Here is a 20,795-nt window from a genome sequence, read left to right as displayed (position 1 = left end):
TGGGGCCGGCGCCTGGGGGAGTGGGGGGGAGGCGAGGCAGCAAGGATAGGGAGAAGGAGAGGACGACAGGGACCTCCAGGACCCCCCTGGGCTTTGCACACCTGCCTCTGTATCCCAAAGGGCAGACATCCGCCACGGAACGTGGAGGGGCCACTCCGGGGCCACTGGCCTCCCCCTGGCGCCCCCCCCCCCCACGCAGCACTCCTCCTGGGCCAAGAGACCCGGAGGTCCCTCTAGGACGGCGACAACAGGGACCCTCTCCACCCTGGGAGAGGCTCCGCCAACCTGCATCCCCTCTTCTCCGTCTACCTTGTCTCCTTCCACCCCTCCCTTTACTGCTCCATCACCCCTTAGGTTCCACAGACACCCAGACTGCCCCTCATGGGCCCGGGACGCAGCCAATGGGCAGATGCACACGCGACAAACCAGATGGCCGTGGATGCTTCAAACGGCTGGGAAGGAAGTGCGGCTTGTAGTGAAACAGCCCTCCGAGGGGGAGGAGGCAGCAAGCTCGCTGTAGACGGGAAGCCAGCAGAGAAGCTTCGCTGAGGGGTGACGTTAGCACCAAGCCCCGAGCCCCGCCGTGAGGGAGCCTGCCGTGCAACTCTCTGGGACCTGGGACAGGAGTCTGCAGGGAGAGGCGACCCCAGGCTGGAGCCAGCCCGGGGTTCACTAGGGGAGGGGACCGGCGAGGGGCGGGGCTGTCGCGCACTGGGAGAGCCGGGATGGTTTTGGCAAGACCTGGGGCCGCAGCCATCCCTCGGGGTGCAGTGGACAAGGGACTGCCTGGGGTCCCTGTAAGGCACCAGAAGGCAGTCGCCGGCCCTGTGACTCGGGCCATGTGCCACACTTGGCCCCAACCGCAGGGAGCTCACAGGAGATTGGCCAGTTACAAGTGCTGTGGTGCCAAGGGCCACAGAGGGGAACCGTTTAGGGAACTCCGCCCCCGTGCCAGGGACCCGGTCCCGTCCTGTCCCTGAGCCCATCTGCCGGAGCCCATGCCCGCAGCCCCCACTCTGCAGCTGACTTGCGGGAGACACCCCAGTGTGTGAAGTCAAGGAGGTGTGCCGACAGGCCAGCTTCACCCTCTGGAGGAGGTTTCGTGTCACCCGGCACCCTGGGTGTCACCAGCGTCTCTCTCAGGGTGCCCTGGATCCAGGACACCGCGGGGAACCCTCTCGCCTGTGCCACCTGCTCCCGATCCCTTGGGCGCTCACCACCCAGGCCCAGCTGAGCGTGTTGTGGGGCCAGGCCCTGGAGCGGGGCTCCCACAGGGGGGACACCTAGTCCAGGCTGGCTCCCCTGACCGGAGGGACCCCAGAAGCCAGTGCTGGGAAACTCATCATTTTGTGGATCCCACCACACCCCGGTAGTGCTTAGGACACAGACGGGGGCACCAGGAAGGCACAGCCTCCCAGAACCTCGCTTAGGAGAGTCACTGGTTACGGGGACACTGGGAGACGGATAGCCTAGGGGTGCCTCTCTCATTTGGGCCATTTTGTTCCCCCAAGGACCTCGGCAGGAAAGAAAGTTTGTGAAAGGGGTTTCAACTTCCAAGATTTAAATTGGAGGAGGTGGGGAAGGGGGGAGAGGGGGAGGTGGGGAGGAGGAGGAGAGGAATGGGGGGGCGGGAGCCTGCCACCAGGGGGCAGCCAGGCTTGGCAGGGACTAGCCTGCCTGTGGGCTCAGGTGGGGAAGAGACCAGAGACCATCACTTCCCCGAGTCTTCTCCAAGAGGGGAAAACACGAATCTTCTCCTCCTGGCTCTGCCCAATACCGCCAGGTCCCCAGCGGGCTTTCGGTGAGGACTTGCTCTCACGGGGGTCCTGGTGGGGACCGGCCTTGGCCCTTCCCCGAAGAAGCGCTGGGTGGAGGAAGGGGGGCAACGAGCCGGGCAGCCGGGATCCCAGGGCTGCAGACAAGAACCGTTTGGGGGCACGGTGTGGTTGGGGTACCCAGCTCGAAGCCCTCGGACCCGGACCGGTCCCGCTGGGGCGGGGGGGGGGGCAGCGTCGCGGGCGTTCCCTGCCCCACCCCCCCCCCGGGGTGGCGCCCCGAGCGGGCGGAAGCAGAGGGGGCGCCGCGACGCGGCAGAGGCGGCCATGGGCGCGCGCGTCCGGGCGCTGCTGCTGGCGCAGCTGTTGGTGCGAGCGGGGCTCCGGGGACAGGGTGAGCTGAGGCGGGGGCTGCGGGCCGCCCCAGGGGTGGTGGGGGACGGCCGGGGCGCGTGCAGACCGCGGGGAGCTCACCTGGCCGCTCGCCATCCCCCCTCCGGGCCCCCCAGACGTTCAGGATCTGGACCAGCTGTTTCCAGGTAAGGCGCCCGGGACGCGCGCCTCCCCGCGCAGGGCACCTGAGCCGGAGCGCAAGGGGCGCCTCATCTTTTCCTCTCCCCGCCCAGGTTTCGAGAACTCGTCGTTGCTCACGTGTAACTGCCGGGCCCCGGGGGGTGGGAGGGGCGGCGCCCGCGCGCCACGTGGGGAGGGGCGCGAGGTCCCCCGGTCCCTGGGCGGCGCGGCCCCGACGCGCGCGTTTTCCCAGGGGCCCCTCGCGTTGGTTCGCGCGGGCCGGTGGGGCGGCCGGGGTCGTGCGGCTCAGCCGCGTGCCCGCGTGTCCGTCCCAGGGCCCTGCGGCCGCCGAACCGTTTCGACGACGCGCGTGGTGGGCGGCAAGGACTCGGAGCTGGGGCGCTGGCCGTGGCAGGGCAGTCTGCGCTTGTGGGGCGCCCACCACTGCGGCGCCAGCCTGCTCAACCGCCGCTGGGTGCTGTCGGCCGCGCACTGCTTTGAAAAGTGAGTCTGGGGGCGGGCGGCCCTCCGAATCGGGGTTGGGGGGACGCGTCCTCCGGGCCTGACGCCTGCGGATTCAGCTCTCTTATGCTCCCGAGCCCCGGGCCCCGCTGCAGCCACGTGAGAAAACCCGGTTCCGTTTTTTCCAGAACGTTCTTTACAGCATTCCCGTGCCCTTTTGTGTCGTGTTCTTTTCTGTCTTCTCTTCTCCCCGGATGGCAGCACCAGCCGCCCCCTCCTCCTCCCACCTCCCCCGGTGCAGGTGCACCACGGGGGCGGACCGAGGTGGGTGAGCTCTGGGCACAGAGCCTGGCCTGCGGCAACAGTGGTGACGGGAAGTGTCTGATCCCCTGCATCGATTCATTCCTTTTTAGGACGGCTGTGGGAGGCGGCCCCCTGGCTGAGGTGACCACACCTCAGGCGGAGGCACGCTGCTGCCCCCAGGCCCTAAGACCTCAGGTGGGCTCAGGGCCCCTCCCTCCTGTAAAGACCCCTGACCGCCCGCTCCTCCCCTGCCAGGCACACTGATCCCTTTGAGTGGTCCGTGCAGTTTGGCGAGCTGTCTGCCTCACCGTCTATCTGGAATCTGGAGGCCTACTACAACCGGTACCAGGTGGAGGAGATCATTTTGAACCCCATGTATCTGGGGGCTTCATCCTCTGACATCGCCCTGCTGAAGCTGTCCTCCTCCGTCACCTACAATAAGTACATCCACCCCGTCTGTGTTGCGGCCTCTTCCTCGGAGTTCCAGAACCAGACTGACTGCTGGGTGACGGGCTGGGGGCACATCGGAGAAGATCAAGGTGAGGCTGGGGGCAGGTGGGGGGTGGGGCGGGGGGGGGGCTGCGGGCTCCGCCGTCTGTTCCGTCCACAGCGGCTTCAGCAGCCCCCACCTGGGTCTCTGTGCAGCTGGGTCCCTCCTGGGGCTGCCCAGCAGTGCCTCCCCCCCCCCCCGCCAGGGCAGGACCTCCTGTCCCCACACCCCGTTCCCTCTGCCTTCCAGAGACTGTGAGCCCGAAGCCACAGTGAGAGGGAGGCCAGCTGGGCCCAGGCCCGCGCTCCGCACCCAGCCTGCAAGGGTGTCGGGGTTGGCGGAGGTCGCGTTAGAAAGGCCTCAGTGGTTTTGTGTGTGTTCTTTCCGCTCAGCACGGGTGCTCACCCAGCCCCCAGCCATCCCGCCTCCCCGCTTTGGCTTTTCCATACCTTCTGCACCTACCTGCCTTGCCACCCTGTCTCCTTGCCTGGAGTCCTGAGCCTGTTGTCTGTCTTTGCAACGTCAAAGTATTTCCTTTCTCTGACTCCCCACTAAATCTGTGGGGGGCGGTCCTTGGGCCAGCCTGAAGCGTCACCCGTGCACCTCTGCCCCGAGGTGCCCTGGGTCCTGAGCGCCACACACAGGGCCTGGCTCCTATGCTCCTCCCTGGCCTGGCCCCTTCCGGCAGCACCCCTCCCTCAGCAGTGATGGCAGAGAAGGTTCCTCGAGGGCGCGCCTCGTGCCGGCACTGTTCTAGGCTCTGGACCCTGAGGACCGAGCAGGGTGAGGTCTCTCTTCTGGGCCTTACCTGCGAATGAGGCAGGGCCATTTTTATACCTGCTTTATCAATGAGGAAAGGGAGAGACTTACAGAAGTGGCCGTAAGGTCCCAGAAGGAGTCAGTGGAGAAGCCGGGGCTCACTGACCGAGAGAACAACGTGTCCTCGAGGTCACACATCGGGGATTGGCAGGGCGGAGAGAGAAACCTGCGCTGGTCCTGCCTTCCTTTAGAGTTGGGGTCCTGTCCCTTCCTTACAAGGGACTGGAGAGAGTGTCCCCCTGCTCCCCCCTGCTCCCCCTGCAGATCCCTCCCGGCCCAAAGGGCTGAGTGGGTGTGAACCAAGGGACCCAGCCACCAGACTCCCTGGCCCGAGGCTGACAGGTAGTCAGGGCCGGCCCCAGGCTCCCGACTCGTACTAGAAGGTAGCAGGTGACTCTGGCCGCCACCCCCCTTGCCTGCTGGGAGGCTTAGCTCTCCCTCCTTCCGGTTGGGAGACCCCAGGCCAGGCATCTCCTCCCCCTGTGCCTGGGCCTCCTCATCTGCAGAACAAGGTGAAACGGTTCCCAGCACAGAGCGTGGTTCTGAAATTTAAAGAGGTTCCTACCTGAGGGCTCAGCAGAGTGCCTGGCGGACCAGAGGCTCCACCTACACGTTAACCGTGGTATCCTCGTGACGTCCTCGGACGGATCAGCTGGTGGCTCGGAATTGGACAGATTTGGGTTCACGACGGGCTCTGACGCCTCCCCGGCGCTTTGCTGGGGGTGGGAGGGGCAGCCCTCCCCGCCGAGTCTTTCCTTACCTGAGAGTGGGTCCCCATCAGGCCGCGCCCTCGGAGGGCCACGGGGGCCCCAAGAAAGGCCTGGAAGCACCTGACGGGCAGCTGGACCACAGTGACCGTAACCCTGCTCGCCTGTGTCGGCCCCTCCCCACCGGCTCGGGGGCCGCTTGCCATTCGCACGCGCCCGCAGGGAAGCCGGGCCTCGGCGATGAGCTGCGGCAGCGGGTCCATCCCCCACGACGTGCCGGGTGCTGCTGGCCCCAGGGGAGGGACCCTCGTCCCTCCCCCCTCCCCCGTGGCCTGTGCCATCTCTCCCAAGCAGATGGCAGAAGAGAGGCTCAGGGTGCCGTCTTTCCTTGTCCCCTCGACCCCTGGGCAGTGCTGCCAGCCCCCTACCTCCTCCAGGAAGTACAGGTCGGCATCATCAACACCACCATGTGTAACTACCTGTACACACAGCCCCTGGTCCGCTACGACATCTGGGGGGACATGGTGTGCGCTGGCGATTCCCAAGGAGGCAAGGATGCCTGCTTCGTGAGTGTCCCTCTCCACCCCAGCCCCAAGCCCGAGGGCGGCCCGCGCCTCATTTGGTCCGTGTGTCAATCCCAGTGGGTAGAGACCAGTGCCCCACTTCACAGATGCAGAAACTGAGGCTTGTTTACTTCCGGGGTGGGGGGTAGGATGTGCACCCGGTCTGCCCGGCTCCACAGCCCCTCCTGCTGTCCCTCCCGTCTCCACCGGCCCTTGGGAGCCCCCCGCCCACTCGCCGCCAGGCCTGGCTCACCCGCGCCGTTCCCCAGGGTGACTCCGGTGGGCCCTTGGCCTGCGAAAAGAGAGGTGTGTGGATTCAGGTTGGCATCGTGAGCTGGGGATCGGGCTGCGGTAGACCCAACCGGCCCGGGGTCTACACCAATGTCAGTAGGCACTTCAACTGGATCCGGATGCTGGTGGCCCGCGGCAGCACTCACAGGCTGGAGCCCTCTCGGCTGCTCCTGCCCCTCGCTGTGCTCTGGGCCGGGCTCCCGCAGCCGGCCTGAGCCCAACGGAGTCCTGAGAGCTGGGGCCATCTGCTGAGCCAGGCCCCGTCCCCCACCTTGTCCCTTTTCTAATAAACTCCTTAGCGTGTTGGAATCGATGCCTCGCAGAGCATTCTGTGGCCTCGGGTGTCTCCTTGGATACCCTCACGGTCCCCCCCGGGATCCAGTCCTTCACTCCTAAATCTCGCTCTAGCTGTCTGCGCCATTCGGGTTTGGGTGACAAAGCCCTCTCTGGTTGGTTCAATCAGAAAGATAGTTTACGGGAGGACGTCAGTCACCCCCGGGTCGCTGGGGGCCAGGAAGACCGGAGCGGGGTGCAGCGGGGGGAGCATCCCGAGCCCCCCGGTGCTCATGCCGGTGCGACCCTCCACCCAGACGCCAGACGCTCCCGGTCCTACCTCTGTCCCCGAAAGGCCGACCCGGGACCAGGACTGGGGTGCGGGAAGTTTACTTGGGAGGTGACGCCGGGAGGCCCCAGTGAGGAGCAGGGAAACCGAGGCAGGGAGGGAAGCAGCCCGATGGCGTTTGCCCAAATGAGGGGGTTCCCACCGAGGGCAGCAGAGGCAGAGTCCTGCTGGAGCAGAGAAGCCGCAGGGGCACGGCTCGGCCTCCCCTCAAAGCAAACCCCCTTGCTCACCCGACATCCCGGGAGGAAGGCTGGAAGGGGGCCCTGGTTCCCCAAATAGGGAGAGTGGGCGCACCAGACCGAAGTCTTCCCACCAGGCGGAGAGCCCCCCTCCCCTCCCTGCCGACTCACTCGGGGCCACCACGGCCTCTGGTGGGTCTTGCTGTTTCTTCTTCCTCCCTCCCTCCCTCCCTCCCTCCCTCCATCGTGGCGGGAGGGGTTCGAGTCCACAGGCGGCAAGGCAAGCAGACACTGGAAACTCACTGTGGCTCCCCGCTGCTCCTGGGCCCGTGGCCAGGCTGGGCCCCCCACCCCTGCAGGGACCTGGCCGCCTCCCACCACCCCTCACCCCTCCACTCACACTGGCACATGGCACCCGTGAGACCAGCTCTTGTCTGCCTCGGGGTCCTTGCAGATGCTGTTCCCTTTGTCTAGAATGTTCCCTCCTTTGCCTGGTGGCCGCCTGCTCTTCCTCCGGACCTCCCTTGTGACGTCGCTCCTTCCGCTCTGTCATCCTGCTCGTCACGCACCTTACGGTCCTTCGTGCCACCTCTCAGTGGGTCGCTAGCTTTGCGGTCCTTCGGTGGGCGGTCCTAAAGCCTGTGGTGGCCCAGCAACGATGGTGCAGCCACGCGCCTTCGTGGTGGAGACACTCCGTGACCCCTCCGGGAATCAGTGACAGGCTCCGGGAGGTCTGGCCGTGGCCGCCCGCCTCCCCGTCCTGCGGTGCAGGTGATGCTGGACGTGTCCGGGCCGGGGTGGGAGTGAGCCCTGGGGGACCGTCCACGCTGGGCCCCGGGGTCACCACGGGGCAGCTCTGGGTCCCCGGTTCACTCCACAGAGTCCACTGCCCTCGCTCTCCTGAGATGGTGTGTGGACAAGTGACGTTTCCTCAGGCTTACGGAAGGGACTCCACAGATGCAGACTCAGGTCACCTGCTTGCAACCAAACCGCTGTTCCTGCACCGCTTTTTAAGGACAAACGTCAGGGCTGCCGCTTGCGACCGTGCGACGGTGTCGGGATTCTGGAGCGCGGCACTCGCAGGAGGTGCCGTGGGGTCTCCGAGATCTGAGAAAGAGTTATTTAGGTTTTTGAACTCTAGACCCAGCGAACAAATGAGGAGGGGCAGCACGACGTCCTTCTCAGACAGGAAGGCTCCCCGGTGGTCGCCCGCCTTCCTCCCCGAGGAACGTACCTGTCGTGGCCAAGAACACAGAGCCCCTGCTTGTCTGCATCCCCGTCTCTGGAAACTGAGGATGTCACTTTCGTGGTGAAAGACACTGCAGATGAGCCAAGGACGGGACATGGGGAGGTCATCCCGGATGGCCCAGGTGGGACCAGTGTCATCACAAGGTCCTTAAACCGGAAGCGGTCAGAAGAGAGAGTGGAGTGAGGCCACGTGAGGAGATTGTGCGACAGAAGGGACGCAAGAAAGACTTAAGAGGTGGAAGGCAGTGGAAATGGGGCGTGGAAGTCACGTGTCTTCGTCCTGGAAAGCGACGAAGGACAATCAGGAGCGCCAGGGGTGAGGGCAGCAAACCCAAGGTCCCAAATCAGCCGGTGTGTGCTCCAGCTCGTAGCCGCGCGGTGGCCGGAGGCGGCGTTTGTCTCGCGGCCGCTCTGTGCCCGGCGGCGGGGGTGAGAACGGCACCCAGTGCCTTCACACCTGCGCTCCCCCCCCGCACCGCCGGGGGAGTGAACCGGGCTAGTGAGTGAAGCAGTGAGGACAACGCCAGGCATCAGCTGTCATCGTCGTCACCTGTCACCACCAGCCTCCTCCCCATCAGCACCGGGTGGCCCGAGGACGCCAGCTCCCAGCGCGAGAGGCCCCCGCGTGAGACCCTGGCCACGGGCCTCCTCTGCGCCACGTGCCCCGCAGCTGTGGCTTCTCACGCGTTTTCCACGGACTCTTGTTTCCAAAGGCTGTTAATAGACGTTGTTTGTAAAGCGATCCCGTGCCCACAGACTTCTGGGAGAGTGAACTTTGTTTGCTTGTCGTAGGACCTTTCTAGGACTCTGATGGGGGTAAAACGCATCAGAAATCTGTGAGAGGGTGTGGGAGAGGCAGGAGAGAAGCATCAAAGGAAAAGACTCCCAAAGGGAAGGGCTGGAGAAGGCGCAAGGCCTTAGGACATGTTTACACAGCTGAACGCCCCGCGGCCGGTAAGGAGCCCCTAGAGCCGTTAACGTTGTCCAGGGCCGGACCCTCCTTCACACCTGACCCTCCCTAGTGTCATAGAAACCAATGAACTCGGAACCCAGCCTTGAAAAGCTAAACCATTAGATTGATTCACACGCTTGCGGAGCTGACATGACGCACGTAGTTTTTAGCAATTATCCTGATAAAAAGAAGCTTCATTCTGGAGTCCGGGCCTCATTCCCGCTCGAGCATGAGGACCTTCGCCTAACTGCATTTTTGTTTGCGGACTCATCTTTTGCGACTCCGGCCATACTCCGGAGTCGGGGCTCCTGACAGGCTCACCCGGTTAAGCGTCTGACTCTTGATTTGGGCTCAGGTCATGATCTCATGGTTCGTGGGTTCGAACCCCGTGTCCAGCTCTGCACTGACAGCATGGAGCTTGCTTGGGATTCTCTCTCCCTTCCTGCTCCTCCCCCTTGGATGCCGCGCCCCCCCCCCCCCCCCCAGTAAATAAATAAACATTAAAGAAAGAAAGAAACCTGCACGAGGATTTGCAGTGGGCAGTGTTCCCGAAGTGAACTGAGGGTTCCCGTGGAACCCTCGACTGGGGAGATTCACCAGAGACGTGTGAGAAGCTGCCCCGTGTCTCTGGGCCCAGCTGGGTTCTGGCAGTCCCGCCCTCTGCCCCCTCCTGTAGGATCCCGGGATCAGGTGGCTTCTGGTCTTTCAGCTCCTGTCTCCGCCGTGTGCCCTCTCTGCCACAAGGGGGCACCTGGCGAGCTGCGGCCGCCCCGTCCACACCGCCTGGCGCTCCCTGCAGGGGACGGAAGGGCACCGAGTGCTGCTTCCTCGTTGGATGTTTGCTCACCGAGCAGGCCCACGGAAATGCAGGGGTGCAGGGGACCTCAGGTGCCTGAAACACAGTTTGCACACACTTGTTTCCGTGGGAGGAGGACCCTGGCCCCCTGCCTCCCGTTGCCGTGTGCCCCATTCCGTGTCCAGCCTGAGCAGCCTCTGTGTCGGACCCCTTCTCTCCGCCCCCAGGAGGTCTGTCCCTGCCCCGGTCTGAAGGCCAGGTGCAAAGCCTCGCACGCAGAGCGTCTGCCCACAGAGCAGGCTGGTTTCCTGTGCAGGAGCCGCGGTCGGTCGGGAGCTTGAAGATGTGTCACACGCTGCCCGGGGCTGCTGGTTCCCGCCTGACAAACGCCGCTGCGCTGCCGGGACGGCCGTTTACCATCACGGGCCAAGTGGCTCTGTGATTGCGGAACCAGACTTGTTTGTGAAAAGAGCTCTGGGGCGCTTGAGTGGCTCAGTCCGTTGAGCGTCCAACTCTTGATTGCGGCTCTGGCCGTGACCTCATGGTTCCTGAGTTCGAGCCCTGCATCAGCAGTGTCCGGGCAGAGCCCGCCTGGGATTTTCTCTCCCTCTTTCTGCCCCTTCCCCACTATCTCTCTCCCTGAAATAAATACGTGAGGTTAAAAAAAAAATAGAACAGCACCTCCATGTAAATCTTTATAAATCTCGGTGCACCCTCCTAATCATTTCTTAGGCTAACTTTTCCATGGGTGCTTTGGTCACACAGGCTTCCTGTTTTCAAAGGTTTCTAAACCACGAGAAAGACTCCAACACAGTAAGAGGGGCCTATTTCCTACAGTGTTTTTGACGCTGAGGGCTTCCACTTCTATGGCCTTGGTAAGCTTATAGGTTAAAAAAAAAAAGCATCCCAATTTTTAAAAATGTCATCATTTTGTTTTTGTAGGAGCGGTCCAGTCTTACCCAAAGAAATCAAAGCCATACAAAGGACAGGGGAGAAGTCGAAAAAGGTCCTAAACCCCACCCTCTGGAAATAGCCGTTTTTCTGATCGAACACTGTTCCAGAAGTCTGTTTGGAAAGGCAGGTTCGAGGGCAGGCAGGAGGAAGCATAGGTAGGGTGGGGCCGGGCGGGGACCTGGACACACACGTGCCTGCTCCCCCCAGACACCTCCAGACTCCAGAGAACAGCAAGATGTTTACAAAGAGAATGATTCTCTGAGAGAGTTGCGCCCCAGCTGTACGGCAGGGGCCTCTCACCGGAGAGAGGCAGATGGAGTTGGGTGGATGGGGGCCAGGGCCTCAGGGGGCCTGGGGGTGGGGTTCTGGCCACTTGCACGTCGGGGGCAGTGGGTCTGGGGTTCAGGAGAGGCTCCCAGGTAGGCCTCAGGCTGACCGGTTGATGCCCTGTAACGGGTTAGATTGTGGCCCCCCAAAAGGATATGTCCGCTCAGGACAACGGATGTGACCGTATCGGGAACAGGGCCTTTCTTTGCAGACGTGATCAAGGTAGAGATCTTGGGATTATCTTGGGTAGAAAGCAGTTTAAGAGCTGTCAGGAGAGAGAAAAAGAGAAGTCACACACGGGGGAACGGCACCCGTGGGGCGGGGGGAGAGATGAGCTCGGGGGGTGCAGCTAGGAGCCAAGAGGCGCCCGCCACCAACTGGGAGAAGCAGGGAACGTTCTGCAGAGACTTTGGGCTGCGCGCGGCGGCCAGCAGGTGCCTGCATGCCGGCCCCCGGCCCCCGGCGCCGGGACAGGATCCATTTCTGTTGTCTTGAGCCACCAGACGTGGTCATTTGTTAGGACACTCGGGAAGCCGGTGTTGTCCCTCCCGATCTTGTTCCTCACGTCCTCGTTGGTGCAAAGGTTGTTAACTTTTGTGACTTTGTATTCACACTGGGACCAGGGTTCCCACAGGTATGTACTGGTGCGTATTTAAATGAACTCAACCTACCATGGGAGCTCCTGGTCAGATTAATTTCATCACCCATTCTTTTCCCTAAACAGTGGATAGTCCCCTCGATGCGCCTACACCGGCACGAGGTCAAGAATGTCTGCTGTGGCCGGGCTTGCCCGGTGGCGAGAGGACAGGTGGGGAACAGCAGGAGGGAGCTTTCCGGGGCGACGGCGCGCTCTGTGGCCGGAAAGAGGCCTGGCTGAGAGGGCTACGTGCGTCTGTCGCAACCCCATGAATAGACACTTCCAGATCTGTGATTCCCTTGCATGAAAACCGTACTTCAAAGTGGGGGGGGGGTAGCACCATACAAGGTCTCCTTCGTGACACGCGTGATGTGGTGTCTGAGAGGAGGGGCGCTGGTCTGCAGCTGAGGTTGTCATGTTTCAGTGCATCCAGAACGGGACCCCGCGGCGGGGTGGCCGGCCGGTCACACGGACATCCACTGACACGACGGGGCAAAAACAATAACATGGTAATTGGCCGAGTGTGAGTAGGTCAGGCGTCGGCTGTGAAAATCTTTCCACTTTGTAACAGGCTCCAATATTTGCGTAGTAAAACGTTGGAGAGAATGTCTGCTGACTTTATACTTGGAAGACTCTAGCTTGCCCGGGTCCACTCGGACCCCCTGTCCTTGGTGGAGAGCCATGGTCTTGGGAAGCTCCGGGCCCTCCCGTGGGTGCGGTGTGGATGGCGTCCGCTCGCTATCGGGAGGCGGCCCCCCAGCCCAGAGACGCCCCCACGGGGCTCCTGCCCTCGGCAGCCCACACAGGGAGGGCTCGACCATCCTGGGGAAGGAGCCGAGCGCGTGATTCAAAAACCAGTTGGATGGGGCCCCGGCACCTGATACCGAAAGGGACAGGGGGCGCCATCTGACCGCGTCCTCAGGAACACAGACAGATTGCTGAGACCCGCACACTGTCCTCTTCTGCCTCACGACCTCACGCAGGGGCATCCGTTAGGGGCCCGTCCACAGAGCAAGAGACGGAGGCCCGGAGTGGCGGCACACAGGCAGCAGAGAGCAGGCTCAGAACGTGGGCGGGTCGGAAGCTCGGGCAGCAGCGACGTCCCGGGGCCGGCAGCGTGCTGAGCCCACAAGGTCAGCGGTGCCATCAGCGGGAAGGGCCCTGGGAGGAGGTCAGGAGAGCAGTGGGGGAGGGGTGCCAGCCCCAGGGGAGTCTCGGGTACACGGCGACCAGGGCTGTGGACTGCGTGTGCGTGTCCCCATTCATGTGCGGAAGCCTTCACCCTCAGCGCGATGGCCCTTGGAGGCGAGGCCCGAGGGAGGTGACGTGCTGTTTGTCACAGCAGCCGCAGCCGACCGATGCACCGGGTCACGCACACGTGTGCCAGGACGGCCTCGGGGAATCGGAGCCTGGATGTCCTGCCCCCCCTGGAGTTGACGCTTGGGGATGGTCCGTCTTTGTTTCTACACTCGCACTAGCGCGATTTTAATCCCATAAAAGAGGAGACAAAACGTGCGCTCGGGTGTCCCGGCGTTCCACCAAAAGCGCTCAGCTTCTCCGGGCAGAGTGGAGAAAAATGCTCAGCTCGGAGCGTGGCATCAGCGGGCATTGAGGCCTTCTCGTCCTCTGTGCCTCAGGCTGCGGGCACAGAGCGGTGCCCCCCGGCCCCGCACCAGAGGGCCGGGAGATCGGACTCAACCTCCCACCCCTGCTGCAAGAAGTCCCCGTGTCCCGCTCCTGGCAGGCTGAGGTCACGGCCTTGCAAATGCCCCCACCCCCAGGGACAAAGGGCGTGTGTTCAGTCTCCCCAGGGCCGCGCTGGGCAGGTAGCTGAGGGGGCAGGGCTGACCTTCTGAAAGACGTGTGCACGAGTGTGTGTGTGTGTGTGTGTGTGTGTGCGGGCCGTGTGCAAACCCCGGTGCGTGGGGAGGACGCATCCGTATGTGAGCGCACGTTCACGCACTCTGAACGCGCACCTTGCGTGCGCTTTCGGGCCCGTGCTGTCACCCCCGTCGTCTGGGCAGCGGCCGGCTCTTCTCCCAGCCCCCACCCCAGGTGGTGCTTCCCGGAGTTCCGGTCCACACGGACCCTCCTCTGGGCGCGAAGCCCAGCCAGCCTGGCACGTGAATTGGCAGCAAAACCTTCGACAGCGCCCAGCGGCTGTGGCAGGATCAGAACAGAGTCCCCTTTGTGTGGCCGCCAGGCCTTTCCTCCAGAGCTGTGCCTGCCGGGCGCCCGGGCCTATTGCGCCCCCGGCCCCCCCCCCCTGCAGGTTCTGGGGGCCTGTGGACGGGCTCAGCTGCCCGTGCCCTCCGCCCCACGCCTGCCCCGTCTGTGGGCCTGACTGCCCCTGGGAGCGGCGAGAGCATTGGGAGGACGGGTCGGGGAGCCCTTACCTCCCAACCTGAGTCAGCAGGGGCCTGAGCCCCAAGGGGCCTCCCGAGGGAGACGGGTGCAGGGCCGCAAGGAAGGGCCAAGGCCAGAGCAGAGAGGGGCTCCGAAGGCGGGTTGGGAATGGCTGTGGACGAGGCTGCCTCTGCTCCAGGGCGGGCAACGGGGACCCACCCGGGATCGGCTGACTTTGTGGGTGAAGGGCCCGAGATCGCACGTGTTAGGTTTTCCGGGTCACAAAGTCTCTGTCGCAACTGCTCGGCTCTGCTGCTGTGGGGTGACAGCAGCCCCAGACGATACACAAATGAATGGCCTTGGCTGTGTGCTCCTAACGTTATCTGCGGGCAACGGCACTGGAATGCCGTAGAATTTTCGCGTGCTACTCTTCGTTTCAATGGTTTTCTAAGTATTTCAAAACGGAGAAAGCGCTCTAGCTCATGGGCCGCGCTAAAACAGGCGGGGCGGGCGTGCTGGATGGGGCCTTCGGGCCTCAGTCCGCGAACCCCTGGCCCAGACACCTGCTGTAATTGCAGGAGGTGCCGGGTAGACGGGCCCCCCCCCCCCCACCCTCCAGTACCACCATCCCAGCGATCCCAGTGAGGTGAGCGGCCCTTCCAGAGCGGGTCAGCGCACACGCGAGGCCATTCTTCGCACCCCTTTTCTTGTGACCTACTGGAGCCTTCCCCAACACCCTGCTTTCTACCGAGACTGGTTCCTGGGGCCGAGGAGCAGTGCCGCGGGAGCGGCCCCATGCCTTCTTCGTGCCCGTGTAGAACTCCACCGCTGACGACACTGTCCCGTCTGTCATTCGTCACCAAAGGCACCAGCGTGTTTTTCCTGATATTCTGCAATTTCAAAGGAGGCGGCCAAGAACCACCCCGTACGCCTGGCGGTACGCGTGAGTCTTTGGGCCCCTGCACAGACATCAGATGGCACAATCGCGGCACTCGGGTGACGGGAGGTCCCCGGACGGGATGCCAGGAAGCAGGGAAGCTGAGATTTGGACGCCGTGTGGCTCCAGCGCCCCCTCCCGAGTTGATGACCGCGACCCGGTGGTTTTTCTCGAAGGGTGGAGGCCCTGATGGCCTCAGCTCCAACCCGTCACAGGGAGCCTGGACCGGTGGCAGCAGCAGGGGCCTCAGAACCCCAGCCCCGGACAAGTACCGTCACCTCCCGGCTAAGCCTGACCCCGGCCTGACCCCAGCGGCCGTTGGGGGCACTGGCCTGGAGAACCCCCCTCTCCCCGATCCGTGCCTGAGTCCGTCACCTCTGCCGTCCGGTCCGCCTGAGGCCCCTTGAGGCCAGCCCGTCCCAGCCACACACGTTCCCTGCACAAAGCAAACACTGGCGCTGTTTGCCAGGTGACAGGCCGTGGAGGGCCAGCCCCTGGGGTCTCTCCCACCTGGCACCAGGCACACAGCCCAGCTCTCCGAGGGTCACAGGGAGCTCAGCCTGAGCCCGGGGAAGCCCAGGGGACCGCAGGCTCCACGCGGGCCTGGATAAGGTCCTGAGCCGGGTTGTGCACCACGCAGGGACGCCCGGGCCCCAGGGAGCTTCTGTGGGCTTCCAGAGGGCAGCTCCCCCATGGGGTGGACACCTTTCTGGCCCAGCTGGGGAGGGCTCTCAGCAAAGCGCCCCACGTCTGAAGTGCAGCTCTAGTCTACGTGCTGGGGAGAGAGACCCAGAAGCGACAGACAAAACCTGTCACTGTCCCATCTTGTTTGTGTAGGCCGTGGGGCCGAGACAATAAACACAGCGTGTCCGGAAGGCTCCTGCAGAATGGCTCTGGGATTCCCCCAGGAAGAGCCCCCACCGCCCAGCTCCTTCTTCCCCCCGGTGGCCCTTGTTCCTTCCTTCTGGACGGAGGCCCACAGGGACGGGGAGGGTATATAGGGCCAGGCGGAGTGTCCAGGAGCAAGACTCCGCAGGACCGGGACTGGGCCACAGGACTCTCCCCGCCAGGTAAGGCTGTGTTTGCGCCCCTCGACGGGGCCTGGCCGGGCCGGATGGGGCTCCTCTCCGAGTCCTTCTCTTCTCTCCAGGGGCCTTGGGACTCACCTTCCAGAAGCCATGCTGCTGAGGCTGACACTCACCCTCCTGTGGAGCACCTGCTTGGCAGCGCGTAAGTCTGGCGGGTGTGCGCCCTCTGGTCCCAGCGGCCACCCTCGCCTGCGTGCTCCGGGAGGCCCCGGGTCTGGGCCCGGCCCTGACCGCAGACTGACTCTAGTCTCAGGACCCTGCCGTGTCCCTGCACGGCGGCACCCGGTCCGGGGCAGGGATGAGCCACATATTAGCGTCTGGGTTTCTCCTCTCCCTGACCCCGTCCCTTCATCCATCTAGAGATGTACGGGAGCGGAGGAGGCAAATACTTCAGCACACCCAGAGACCATGAATACGAAATCACCGGAATCCGGGTGGCCGTAGGTTCCTTGGGCATACTGAAGAGGTGAGTAGGAGCAGGGCCACGAAGCCCTATCACCACGGCCTCGGGACCCTGGGAAGAGGGCTTAGCACCTTTTCCCCTTGTGCCTTCGCTGCGTCTGCACGTACAGTCCTGGGGAGGGCGGCCAGCACCGTAGGGGACAGAGTGTGGGCAGGGCAGGGGGGAGGAGGCGTGGGGGGTCAGGGACGCCCCGATGGGCAGAGCTGGTGGAACTCTCCCAGGGGAGTGAGGGAGTCACCTGCTTCTCTGACCTGTGACCTGGTCTGCTCAGTATCTGGGGCTCAGAAGGTGCAAGCTGGGCCCGGGGACAGCTCCCCACTGTGAGCAGTGACAGCAGGGGGCACCGCCCGAGTGGCACTGTGTTCCAAGCTCCCCTTACCAACGGTCTCAGGGACTTCCCCCCCCACCCCCCGAACCACTCCCACTTTGCAGGTGAGGACACAGGCCCAGAGAGGCCGGGTGATGAGCCCAAGATCACAGAGCCCGAAAGCATCAGGGCAGGGGTCTGAGACCGGGACCTATGTATGTGTCAGGAGCCCAAATCCACGTGCGTGGGGACACGTACCTGTAGGGACAGGGCTGCTGCCCTTGCCAGGCGATAGAGCACCTGGGGAGTGCTGATTCAGCCTAGGTCTGGCCCTCCAACGCTTCCCTGTCTCCCAGTATCCAGGTGCGATATGGACCCTCCTGGACCACCATGTCTGGTTGTCCGTCATCCGGAACTCCACAGGAATTCATCCTCTATCCAGGAGAGCGCATCATAGGGATAAGTGGTTCCTACAAAATGTATTTCCGGTCCCTGAACCTACACACAGATACAGGGCGCTATGCCACATTCGGGAAGGACGATGGCATGAACTTTGTCGTCTACCCCGACCAGTTCGAGAAAGTGCTCACAGGAATCTGTGGCCAGTGCAAGCTTTTAGGCATCACGGGCCTCTGCTTTGCGTGGGATTATCCTCTAGAGTTCTGGGACACGATCCAGCAAAACAACAGTACCTCATCAGATAAATGAGTGTTCCTGGGTCTCAGGGATGGGGCTTGGGTCAACCTGGGTCAACGTGGCTCGTGCTGGGCTGACGGCACTGAGGTAGCTGAGCCTGGACCCCAAATTTCAATCCACGAATAAATAAAGCTTCTGCAAGAATGGTGCCTCCAGGTGTGGTCCTTGGGTCCCGGGGTGTGACCAAAGCTTTCCGAGCTGGTGGGGTGTGAGGCCTCCGGGCCGGGGGTGCGAGGTGAGGACAGAGGTGGGTCTGACATCTCGGGCCCTGGTGATTCTGCCGAGAACGAAGGCCCTTCCTGTGCAGCCCTTGGACTTCAAAGATCCTCAGTCTCGGAGGAGTCTGGGCTCCAAGGACGCCCCCCCACCCCGTCCCTACCCAAGGCCCATCCAGCTGGCCTCCGATGGCCTGAGTTCAATTCCAGTTTTCTCTGAGTGCGCACCGGGCCTCAGGGAAGTCGGTCATTCACTCATTCGGCACACATTGGCCAAGGCCTCGTCCATGCTGGGCTCCCCTGGCCACTCAGGGGTAAGAAAAGGAGAGGGGCGCCTGGGTGGCTCAGTCAGTTGAGCGACAGACTTCAGCTCAGGACATGATCTCACGGTTCGTGAGTTCAAGTCCCTCATCGGGGTCTGTGCTGACAGCTCGGAGCCTGGAGCCTGCTTCAGATTCTGTGTCTCCCTCTCTTCCCCTCCCCCACTTACTCTCTCTCTCTCTCTCACTCAAAAATAAACATTTTTTTTTTTTAAAAAGAGGAGAGACTCGGTGTCTCCAGCTGAAGGGTCCCCTGTGGGGGGACAGAGGCAGAAACAGGTGGTGGCAGTGGTTGTGGCATCTGCGCTTGTGGGGACACATGCAGAACCTCGTGCATAGGCACCTGCCTAGAGGCTGAGTGATGGGGGTGTGCTTCCGGGAAGCCTTCCTGAAGGAGGCAACATCTGAGCCCAGAGGCTGAGTGAGGCCCGGCCCTGTAGAGACAAGGGGAGCAGGCGGTCCAGCCTGAGGGACCAGCACGGGCAAGGGCCAGGGCCAGAGACAGCTGAAGACAGTGTTCCCCGTGACCTTGCTATATCAATCACCATTGTCCAGATATCTTGAAACTGACACCCCTCACCGCTTGAAAACTGTGGCTGTTTTCAGTCTTGCCATTTAATCTGTCGGCAGTGAGAGCACAGGTATTGACCGAACCCCTCACATTGACGGTACGCACACATTTTGACAAGCACCGGGGGTGACTTTGCAGGACACTCTTCCGGCTGCGTGGAAAAGCCACGGTGGGGGCGGGGGGCCTTCCCTTCCCACCCCGGCCCCTGCTCCATGCCGCCCAGGGGCGGGCCCGTTGCATAGTTAATTGCTTGCCGGTGGATTTCTACAAGGGAAATCTGTTTTCGGCAGGAGACTCTTGACCCCTTTCTCGGAGGCCTTTCTTGGGGCTGGCTGCTTCAGGGGGGCACCTTACCTCCCAGGGCTCCTGGTATGGCAACCAGGACGGTCAGAAACGGGACCGTGTTGGCTTGAAGACACAGCGCCCAGGTCCACGGCGGTCACCGCCTTGTGACTAGATTCGGGAAGCGAGGGAGCAGGACGGGGCGGGGGGCAGGGGCCAGCTCAGGGGCAGGTGTGCCCACTGATTGCAAAGCCCGGTCCGTGGCCCAGATGGTCCTTATTTGTGAGCAGTTGGCCAGAAGTCCCACGTGGTTCTCGCGGCGAACCCCGCGCGCGCCCTGGGCAGCCGGCACACCCGCGCTGTGGCGATGCCGCACCTGTTCTCAGGACCTCGGGGTCACCACGGTGCGGTCCTCGCACAGACACCGCAGAGGGGCCAGAGCTGGGGCGTGGGAGCTGCGCGCGCCCCAGGCCCCCTCCCCTTAGTGACAAGGCCCATGCGGGTTCGCGCGCGCGTGTGTGAACCTTTATTTAACGTGCACTCCGGCTTGCTCCGGCCTCGCCTTTTGCCACCAGCACCGGGGTCACTGGGTCTCCGCCGCAGGGGACCCAGGCCCCTCTCAGAACCCAGCAGGTGGCCTCCCTGAGCGGGTCTCCCCCCACCCCCCCGGGCGGGGTCGTCGGCTGCCTGGTCAAGGTGGGGGACCCCTGGACCGGTCCCCACGCGAGGTGGGTTCCGCGAGGCAGCAGACCCTGCGTGGGCTGGCAGATGGCTCCACCCCATGTGGCCTCGACGGCTCCTCCTCACCGTGGGCTGCTTCTGCTGGAGGCCGGAGGGAGGCTGGCTCCCTGGCCCTCTCCCCACACCCGGCCTCCGTGCACCCCTCCCTCCCGGCTCCAAAGGCCCCTCGCCTAGGAAGTCCTTCCTGCCGTCTACCCACTGTCCGCGTTGGACAGGTAGCCGGCTTCATCCCTCGGGAGGGGCCGGTTCTTTCCCCGTATAACAAACCTCCAGCTTCTGGGGCTTCGCCTGATTCCCCACGTGCACTTCCGTCCCCGGGACAGGTGCTCTGTTCACCTGTCCTCAGACCCCAGCTCAGGCCTGCTCCCTCCGAAAAGATGCAGAGGCCTCTTTGGGATATACCCTCCCCTTCAGTGTCCAGAGACTCGGGCCCCAGGGGCCGCTCATGTGGGGCTGAGACCCACAGCCGCCTCTGAGTCTCTTCCCGTGGGTCCCAGCAGGCCCACTTGGGGCTCAGCATGTTCTGGGCCATGACCTTCTGCTCTCCTGGTGGAAAAAAGACCCTTTAAGTGTTGGGGGAAGCTCCTCCTGGGGCTGCAGCTTCTCCAGGGTCTGCCCAGCTCACTACTACCCCTCTCTGGGCCCCCTCCTCCAGTCTACTGGACTGAGGCCGAGGCAGCCCCACTGGGACCCTCTGACCTGTCCCCCCTCACCTAATACCAATGGACCAGAGGTGCGCCTTGGCCCCAGCTGGGCCACTCGTTCTCAGGGCCAGAGATGGGCCAGTCGGGCTCTGCAGGCGGCTGGTGTTGTCATGAGTAGGACTGGGAGCATGTGGCAGCCGTGTCCCCGGAGGGTCTGAACCTCTCGGGTGGGAGAGGGAGACCGGTGAACAGCAGAAAAGAGGCAAGAGGGATGGCCCGATGGTCGTCCGGCCAAGCTCTAGACTGTTCCTTACCTCAGCTGACTCCTGCTCTCGAATCCCAGGACACATCTCAGGGCGGGCTCCCAGATAAAATGCAGGCCACTCAGTTAAATCTGAATTTCAGATAAACAACAAATAACTTTTTACCAAAGTATATATCAAACATTGAGTTTTTAAAAGTATAACTACGTCCCAGGGGCGCCTGGGCGGCTCAGTCAGTTAAGCGTCCAACTTTGACTCGGGTCACGATCTCACAGTTTGTGAGT

General features: G+C 63.2%; 3 protein-coding genes across 10 annotated transcripts; 2 read left to right on the top strand and 1 right to left on the bottom strand.

Annotated features, from left to right (window-relative positions):
- Positions 1-1,652: 1,652 nt before the first annotated feature.
- On the top strand, positions 1,653-6,232 carry LOC106978724 (testisin-like). 6 transcript variants are annotated; one of them, XM_027043499.2, is made up of 7 exons: positions 1,949-2,169; positions 2,285-2,314; positions 2,402-2,428; positions 2,624-2,792; positions 3,309-3,592; positions 5,481-5,635; positions 5,902-6,232. In XM_027043499.2, the coding sequence occupies exons 1-7, from the start codon at positions 2,103-2,105 to the stop codon at positions 6,136-6,138; spliced, it is 969 nt and encodes a 322-aa protein (XP_026899300.1). In that variant the 5' UTR covers positions 1,949-2,102; the 3' UTR covers positions 6,139-6,232. The 6 variants fall into 6 exon arrangements, with proteins under 6 accessions (XP_053069631.1, XP_053069632.1, XP_053069629.1 ...); XM_053213655.1 differs by having other exon boundaries at positions 1,718-2,169; positions 2,402-2,792; XM_027043500.2 differs by having other exon boundaries at positions 2,285-2,428.
- Positions 6,233-9,469: 3,237 nt separating this feature from the next.
- LOC128313657 (uncharacterized) lies at positions 9,470-19,378 on the bottom strand. 2 transcript variants are annotated; one of them, XR_008294657.1, is made up of 3 exons: positions 18,936-19,378; positions 17,038-17,213; positions 9,470-11,266 (listed from the first exon to the last, which is right to left on the bottom strand). XR_008294657.1 is itself a non-coding variant. In XM_053213386.1 (2 exons), exon 2 carries the CDS (start codon positions 14,953-14,955, stop codon positions 13,810-13,812), a length of 1,146 nt encoding a protein of 381 aa, XP_053069361.1. In that variant the 5' UTR covers positions 14,956-17,213; positions 18,936-19,378; the 3' UTR covers positions 9,470-13,809. The 2 variants fall into 2 exon arrangements, 1 of the variants encoding a protein (XP_053069361.1); XM_053213386.1 differs by having other exon boundaries at positions 9,470-17,213.
- Positions 15,515-17,618, top strand: ZG16B (zymogen granule protein 16B). Of its 2 annotated transcripts, XM_053213387.1 has the most exons (4): positions 15,515-15,991; positions 16,072-16,151; positions 16,370-16,475; positions 17,136-17,618. In XM_053213387.1, exons 2-4 carry the CDS (start codon positions 16,100-16,102, stop codon positions 17,485-17,487), a joined length of 510 nt encoding a protein of 169 aa, XP_053069362.1. In that variant the 5' UTR covers positions 15,515-15,991; positions 16,072-16,099; the 3' UTR covers positions 17,488-17,618. The 2 variants fall into 2 exon arrangements, with proteins under 2 accessions (XP_053069362.1, XP_053069363.1); XM_053213388.1 differs by lacking the exon at positions 15,515-15,991 and having other exon boundaries at positions 15,999-16,151.
- Positions 19,379-20,795: the final 1,417 nt, after the last annotated feature.

The sequence above is a fragment of the Acinonyx jubatus genome, chromosome E3, assembly GCF_027475565.1.
Source record: "Acinonyx jubatus isolate Ajub_Pintada_27869175 chromosome E3, VMU_Ajub_asm_v1.0, whole genome shotgun sequence".
Lineage (NCBI taxonomy): Eukaryota > Metazoa > Chordata > Mammalia > Carnivora > Felidae > Acinonyx > Acinonyx jubatus.
This window is presented reverse-complemented; position numbering and strand designations above follow the sequence as displayed.

Coding starts and splice junctions, on each gene's coding strand:
- LOC128313657 (XM_053213386.1), bottom strand. CDS start 14,955: ATGTCTGTGCAGGGGCCCAAAGACTCACGCGTACCGCCAGGCGTACGG.
- ZG16B (XM_053213387.1), top strand. CDS start 16,100: ATGCTGCTGAGGCTGACACTCACCCTCCTGTGGAGCACCTGCTTGGCA. Junction 16,152..16,369: donor GAGCACCTGCTTGGCAGCGC/GTAAGTCTGGCG, acceptor TCATCCATCTAG/AGATGTACGGGAGCGGAGGA. Junction 16,476..17,135: donor TCCTTGGGCATACTGAAGAG/GTGAGTAGGAGC, acceptor CCTGTCTCCCAG/TATCCAGGTGCGATATGGAC.
- LOC106978724 (XM_053213654.1), top strand. CDS start 2,103: ATGGGCGCGCGCGTCCGGGCGCTGCTGCTGGCGCAGCTGTTGGTGCGA. Junction 2,170..2,284: donor AGCGGGGCTCCGGGGACAGG/GTGAGCTGAGGC, acceptor CGGGCCCCCCAG/ACGTTCAGGATCTGGACCAG. Junction 2,793..3,308: donor GCCGCGCACTGCTTTGAAAA/GTGAGTCTGGGG, acceptor CTCCCCTGCCAG/GCACACTGATCCCTTTGAGT.